At 42.2% G+C, this 7,919-nt stretch overlaps 1 protein-coding gene across 11 annotated transcripts in view; it reads right to left on the reverse strand.

Annotated features, from left to right (window-relative positions):
* Positions 1-1,018: 1,018 nt before the first annotated feature.
* usf2 (upstream transcription factor 2, c-fos interacting) overlaps positions 1,019-7,919 on the reverse strand; it is an 11,393-nt gene continuing 4,492 nt past the window's right edge. For 4 of the 11 annotated variants that reach the window (XM_042076596.1, XM_042076597.1, XM_042076600.1 and 1 more), the window contains exons 6-11: positions 7,194-7,281; positions 6,029-6,076; positions 5,254-5,312; positions 4,832-4,944; positions 3,857-3,985; positions 1,019-3,141 (exon numbers count right to left, since the gene is read on the reverse strand). In XM_042076596.1, the coding sequence (XP_041932530.1) occupies positions 3,052-3,141; positions 3,857-3,985; positions 4,832-4,944; positions 5,254-5,312; positions 6,029-6,076; positions 7,194-7,281 (527 nt within the window). In that variant the 3' untranslated portion in view covers positions 1,019-3,051. The remainder of the gene's footprint in view (positions 3,142-3,856; positions 3,986-4,831; positions 4,945-5,253; positions 5,313-6,028; positions 6,077-7,193; positions 7,282-7,919) is intronic. The other 7 variants (XM_042076598.1, XM_042076603.1, XM_042076604.1 and 4 more) reach the window with 3 other exon arrangements.

Below are 7,919 nucleotides of genomic sequence, written 5' to 3' on the forward strand. Positions count from 1 at the left end.
TGATTGGACTGTGAATATTCAATAATAATACATACAGGTTATCTTATTATTTGTTTTATTTTGTTTATTTACCACAATTATTATACTATATCTCTTGTTATTTCATTGTTACTGTAATCTCGGCTTCACTGAAAACAAGGACTACACGAGAATAAATAAAGGTTGAATGAATGAAATGAATGAATGGTAACACTTGACATGACACTGTCATGACTCATGACACATGAAACTTAACCCTAATCCCAACCCTAACCATAACTCTAAACCTAACCCTAATTCTAAACCCAACCCTAACTTGTTATGACAAAAAACGAAGCGTTCATTCAAATGTGAATCTTAACATTAAGTTTTGCCATTTTTGGTGAACTACACTGATCGATAGAGTGATAGTGAGAGAGAGATATCGAGAGAGTGCAGTGCCAGTGCTGCTCAGCCCAGAGACACACCCAATGGAGGGGGAGCTTTTCTCCAGAGCCCCGTCTCTTCCTGTACCCATATTAGGTATTACAGATTTAACCACCTTGCAGTCTAATCCCCTCACTCGCCCTTGAAGCACTCCTGAGGGTACCAGTTGTGTATATATACTCTTTTGATCCCATGAGGGAAATTTGGTCTCTGCATTTATCCCAATCCGTAAATTAGTGAAACACACTCAGCACACAGTGAACACACAGTGAGGTGGAGCACACACTAATCCCGATACAGTGAGCTGCCTGCTACAGCAGCGCTCGGGGAGGGGTTAGGTGCCTTGCTCAAAGGCACTTCAGCCGTTCCTACTGGTCGGGATTCGAACCGGCAACCCTCCAGTTACAAGTCCGAAGCGCTAACCAGTAGGCCACGGCTGCCCCTAAATATCAGATAATAATATCAGATAAGGCGGCAGATTCTTCCCGGTCCCATACTACACAACAGTGGTACCTTGTGGAGGACAGGACAATGGATTAGCTGTTCCTAGGTTGTTTTGAAGACTTTCAGCTTTACATTTGTTGAAATAAAACATATGCACCACGCAGAATGATTTGATATAAACATTGCAATTTTATTGTACAATTTGATAGAAATCATGCCCGTGGTTAGGATGATCGGAGAGTTACTACCTAAGAATGTCTGCAAACTCATAATTGTGGTTTCTGCATTTCAACAAACAGGGAAAAATAATAATGCAGGTAACAGTAACAAAGCAGACACCAAGCTTGCTACACTGTGTCTGACTGTATTCTCGTGTGTTTGGATGAGGGGGGGAAAAGTCTCTTTCAAAAATAACTTCTTCTAGCAGATTTCCAGGACTAGCCATGCAGATGCTTTTCTTGACCTAAAGGAACCCATGGTTGGCCACCCAGTACTTGGTGCTTGCAGGGAAGACATAGGAGTTCAAACGTATGTATTACAGTGCTCCAGCTCCTTGGTGTTACCATGAATCTCAGATCTGCCCATGAATGAAAAATAATAATAATAATTTAAAAAAAAGGATGGCATGAAAAAAATTGAGGTTGAATATCTTGAGTGTCATATTTTCTGGTCTACATGACAATCTTGATCCAGTGCTTTGAATAGCCTCAGGATTCAGATTTATGGGACACAAAAGAGACAACAGCATCCTTTAGGGACTCTTGAAAGATAACTTGTGTGTGTGGTTGTTTTAGTTCCTCTGACAGTGTGAAACCAAGTGCTCTTCCATTATATTGGTCATCCAGTCAGCAATACATTTTTCTCCCATTGTTCAAACATGATGACAAAGCTCTGTATTGTTGCAAAAGCACCTGCTTTACAGTTCCATACTCCAGAGAGGGCAAGCCAGAAGTGGTACTAAAACCAGCTCCACTTGCGGAGAGAGAGAGAGAGAGAGAGAGAGAGAGAGAGAGAGAGAGAGAGAGAGAGAGAGAGAGAGAGAGAGAGAGAGAGAGAGAGAGAGAGAGAGAGAGAGAGAGAGAGATAGAGATAGAGATAGAGAGAGAGAAAGTTTGTTGGACAGACCCTGCAGCTGAAGGGGACGTGGACTCATGCACCCCCCCTACAGGTCACAGTGTGCAGAAGCGTAATCGGATACCTGAGAGAAGTCTGGAGTCCTTCATCACCCGCCCACTCCCCACCAAGAGGAGCGCAGCGCAGCACAGCACAGCACAACGCAACGCAAACTCTTATGTACATCATTATTCTTCCATCCTTCAGCTGCTCACGGCTAGAGAACACGCACACGGGTGCTAAGACGTATGATAAGCCGGTGCGAGACAAGCAGACAAAAGACCGATGCTCTGGCCATTCTCACTTGCCAGGAGTCTTGAGCATTCATGATTTTTTTTTGTTATCAACTAATAAATTAAATGACAACATAGCAAACAAAATGTTACACAGACAGCAGTACAACGATGAGGAGCATTAACGCAGAGAAAACAACAAAGGAAAACCAAAATAAGCCAACAGCTTAGGGCCGAGAAGGGCAGATATGATGAAGATCAGGAGTCTTCCTCCCACAGGGATGCAGGTTTCTAGGGTCTGAGTTCTTCAGAGTGTGTGTGTGTGTGTGTGTGTGTGGTGATGGAGGGTAGGAATTTCTTAGTAGTGTTAACGTATACTCTTTTTGTTTTCAACTACTGTCCGAAAAGTCTTCAAATTGCCAGCCCCCTGTGTATTTGGGTATGCTTCTGTGTGTAAAAACAAAAAAAAAGACTTTTTTTGTTAATAAGTGCGGGTGAAATAAAAATACGAGCGTATGTATGCTTGTGTGTGTGAGAGAGTGGGGACACATCACTGCAGAAACAGTCTCTTCATCTAACTATGCAGTGCTGTGTGTGTGTGTGAGTGTATGTGTGTGTGTGTATGTATGTGTATATGTATGGTGTGTGTGTGAGAGTGGGGACACATCACTGCAGAAACAGTCTCTTCATCTAACTATGCAGTGCTGTGTGTGTGTGAGTGTGTGTGTGTATGTATGTGTATATGTATGGTGTGTGTGTGTGTGTGTGTGTGTGTGTGTATGTATGTGTATATGTATGGTGTGTGTGTGTGAGTGTGTATGGTGTGTGTGTGTGTGGTGTGTGGTGTGTGTGTTCGTCACTGTGTTGCCGCCTCTCCACCCATTTCAATGCCGTGCTGTTGTAACTGGGCCCGGAGCAGTGCGTTGTCATTCTTCAGGTCTTCAATCTACAACCAGAATCGAGCCAGAGGGTTGCATGTTATGGGTGTGTTCACCATCAGGGAAACGCCAGTGCTTGGCATTTTCCATATACATGTCTGTGTACCGGTACCTCAAAATATGTAATTATAACTCTATATGTTGCTATTAATGACTAGACTTAGCAGCACCTTGGTAAATTGAAAAAAAGATACCACCTTTCAGTCATTTCATCTTGACATTTTAAACTACACCACTTCAACACATTATGTTAACAAAATTTTACTTTGGGAAGAAAAGTGGTGCACACTACTGTAATATGTTACAACTGTGGTGTAAAAAAAGCCCGGAATTATTCTAATTTTAATCGAAATGCTGGGTATTTCAAATATGCTCATACCACAAGTTCAAAAATATAGACCTAGTTAAACTTATTTATAGCAGAGGGTGAAGTTCAAATATCATATCAAACCAAGTCACAGCCTACCAACAAAAATTAGAAATAGAATTTGAACTTCATACTATAGTTGTGAAACTTTAACTAAAGTTAATGGTTAATGCATTACAATCGTGTTAACTTTGACATCCCTGTCTTTAATACATGAAAAAGAAGAGTTCATTAAAAGCTGAAATATATAGTTTTCTTTCACCTTTTGTTTGTATAAGTATGTACGAGGTGAAGTGACTGAGTCTGCAGACTGAGATGACTAAGTCAATGAGTGAGTGTGTGTCTGTGCGACATGCCTGTTGTCTGAGTAGGTCGTTGTCCAGCTGCACTCTCTCCACCTCTTTAAAGCTTTCCTGCAGCCGCTGGTTATTCTGCCTGAGTTCACGGATGTAGTCACACGCCTTAGACAAGATTCCCCCTTTACTCTGTCAGACAAAAATGAACAAGGTTACACACACGCACGCACATGCAGGTGTGATCACAAACACACACACACATTCAGGTAATGGAAACTATGGCTCTGTTCCAAATGGGAAAAAATGCTGTCTTTTAAGATACCTAACAGAAGAGCAAAGCAGCAAGTGTTGTTCCAAATCGATCAAACTCTCATTTTCATGTCTTCTAAGATACCTTTGAACTTTTTGAAGGCAACTGTGATGTATCTATGCTGCCTATAACCCACAAATGCGGAAAAACTCTCAAACTGCTGTGAAAAATAAACATTTACATTTTACATTTATTCACTTGGCTGACGCGTTTATCCAAAGCGACTGACAGCAATGGAATAACATTTAGGCTATTAACATGGAAACATTTTAAGTTTTAAGCTACAGAGCTACAACTACAGCAATATAATAACATTTAAGCTATTAACATTTAAGCATTTTAACAAACTTTAAAGCTAGAGTTACAGCTACAGCACAACACAATGATGGATAAAACTCTTCTTATGGCTGCTGATTGAATGTGTATGTCTCGTGTTAAAATTTTTGTCCTTAGATTTTTCAGAGAAACAAATACTGCACATTATACTTTTATTGTAACCATTGATAGTGTCTGGTGTGATTCATGTGCTGTCTGTCAGCCAACTTTCTAACATTAGTTTATCGTTCTTGCTGTGTGCTTACGTCCTACCGTGGTGTCAACGTTATCTTAAAAGATCGATCAATACCATCGTTCTTAAAAGATGCCTTAACTACAAAGTCATATCTTATGAAAAACCTCTCATGGCTGTGAGGCAACAGAGCAGATGCGTTCGGTTTGGAACCCACCCCATTGCTGATGCTCACCGCTCCAGTTTTGCTGCTGTCTATGTTGCAATCTGGGATGATTTTTGACAGAGTCACAATCCAGTTGTTGATCTTATCTCTTCTTCGTCTTTCAACTGGAACAGGTAGACAGAAGACACAGGAATTAAAATAAAATAATGTAAATTAAAATATATTAAAAAAAAAATGCATCCAACTAATTACAAGAGATATTAAAACCACTGTGTCAGTAGACCTGTTTAATGGAAGATATGGCTGTTACACCGTGTACTTGCTTTGTCTGATATTTAGTAATTATTTTTTATATTGACAGAAAAACAATAGAAGGTTTGTTCTTGGTAGAGTTAGTGGGCACTGAAACTCCTGAACAATTCATTCAATCAAAACATTCTGCCAAGAATCATGGGAAATGTAGTCCTGCTCACCCTCATTGTGTTGTGCTCTCCTCCTTTCATCTCGAGGTGCTCGTGCTCCCTCCATCTTCCTAAAGAGCAAGAAGGCAAGACAAAAGAAGGGTTTTTCCCCTTCTCAAATATAACCTCAACACACACACACACACACACACACACACACACACAAACAAACACAGTAGAAAACAGTCGAGACATATCCATTGGTCAGGGGCCACGAACACTGTCTAAAATTCAATCTAACAGGTATTTTAAAACGTAGGCCATAGAACAAGAAGTGACAAGCAAAGTTCTAACGTTGTGTATATACCCCAAACAAACACACACACACACACACACACACACACACACACACACACACACACACACACACACACACACACACACACACAAGCCTTTTTACTCAACCCAGAAAAATGTCTTGCAGGGTTCTAAACTGGGGCAAACCTCACAGACACAGACCTAATGAATTCACCTTTGCAGTGGCACAGACAAAAATCTATACAGCTCTGACCTCCAATGGGCACAAACACACAGACCTCAGTGTCTCTGCAAAACCTTTTTGCACACCAATCAACCGGCAAGGTGGCCACGCCACGCTTCCACAACAAAGACAGCCACACTTCCACAACCCCAAGTTCACACTGCCTGTTGCAGTTAGGGGGAGGCGGGAGAGCTGGTCTGGATTTGGGTGGGTGTGTGGGTGGGTGGGTGAGTGGAGGGGATAACTGGGCACAGATGGGTGGAGGGGGGCAGTGGGGCGTGGGGGTGTGCGGAAGAGGGTCCTCACCAGCTGGCATTGCCACCGTGTTGCAGCATCTTGTTTTCCCCGTAGTCTCTGTTGAGGGCATGGGAAGGGGCACAGTGGTTTGGCAGGACTTTGTTTTAGGCACTCAAATCACACAGAACATTTTTTTTTTTCTTTTTTTTTTTTCAACGGGACGGGCAGACCGACACCCCAGCCAGCCAAAGGTCAACAAGGGGTTGCTTCCTTCTGAACAGGAGTGGCGTTGGCTGAACGGACCAAACCATGCAGGGATGGAGCAGGGGTGTTTGTACTGACTGGGTGTACTTCAGATTGTCCGCTGAACATGATATGGTCCTATCTAAGCTAACCTTAGTCAGTAAGCTAGCTAGAGCTTCACGCATACAGTGTAAGCCATAAAGTGATTGACAGGAAATATTACAATAGAAAAGGCAAACAAAACCTGATGTGTAAGAAGAACTTCACAAATCCAAAAGTGTGTGTGTGTGTGTGTGTGTGTGTGTGTGTTTATTTATTTATCTTTGATGATTTGCTGTACGAGCGATGCTTACACTCACTGTGTCTCAATTGGCGTACTTCCGTGAGTACACTTTCTTTACAGTAATGGCGGAGTGTGTACATTTTAACAGAATAGTGTCGTCTCATATCAAACACTAACTCTGTGCACTTGACGGAAATGACAATCGCAACATTTAAATATAATTTTATTGGTGTCCTCTATTCGACAGTGACATGGTCGTACTGTGTCAAAATATGAACAGTTTCTGTTATAACTTGCTTGTGCCGCTGTAAAGTGTGTTTTCCACTGCTGCTGTTTCAGCTTTCTCAACCACGATTACCACGAGTTTGAAAACGCTCCCCTGCCCTTCCACTATATAGCCAAGATGGCATCCGTTAAGGGCGAAAAGTGTCCAGCATTCCACACTCAGCTTTTTGACCGTCATGAGTGCACCATCCGGGGACTAGCAGTGCAGTGCACTTTGTGTCGTTGGAATTCTCAGTGTGAACACCCTCACGCACTCAAATTGGGTATTGTAAGTGCAGAAGTACGCCATTTGAGACACAGTGACAGCGTGGGTGCATCGACTGTCATGCGTGATCTTGTGCTTACGTGTGTGCGTGTGTGTAGGCAGGGGAAGGTATTTTCACACGGTGTCCAGTCTGTACATTACTGCATGACTGTACTCACGTTGTGTAGGTGTGTGTACGTGGTGCAATAGTCCGAGGCGTGCCAGTTTGCAACACATCTTGAGGACTCATCATCACATAGAACTGACCTGTGGCAGAGCAAAAGAGATAGCAGAAGAGATAGAAACAGGAAGTAAGAAAAAAAAAACAGTATGAACTCCATGAATGACATTAAGTTTCCAACCAACTTTTTAATGCACATTTTAACTATTAAAAGGGCAGCCGTGGCCTACTGGTTAGCGCTTCGTACTTGTATCCTGAGGGTTGCCGGTTCGAACCCTGATCAGTAGGCACGGCTGAAGTGCCCTTGAGCAAGTAAGTTTCCAACCAACTATTTAACACTGCGCGTCGGGGTCTGGTTTGCCCTGTCGGGACTTATTTTTCCAATAATGACCGGCGTTCTATACATGATCCCTTACGTAACTCTCGATTCGCAGGTATAAGGCAATTCAAGTAGATGGAGACAGTTTATTAAGTTGTTTACTTAATTGCGACCTGTATTATTGCATGCCCTCGTTTCAATAGTGTCTACATGTATGGATAAGTCTGTATGATGTTTATGGTATTATTGACATTGATGTTGTATGTTTTTTGGGGTACTGTATTTGTGTCTCTATGTCTAGGGACCACACACTGTGATTGTGTATTTCACTTATGCTTTTGGTGATTGGTGCGGGAACTTATAAGAGGTGTCGGTGCCTGGTGATGGGTTTCGAATTTGAGACAC

Source organism: Alosa sapidissima, chromosome 21, assembly GCF_018492685.1.
Source record: "Alosa sapidissima isolate fAloSap1 chromosome 21, fAloSap1.pri, whole genome shotgun sequence".
Taxonomy (NCBI): Eukaryota; Metazoa; Chordata; class Actinopteri; order Clupeiformes; family Clupeidae; genus Alosa; species Alosa sapidissima.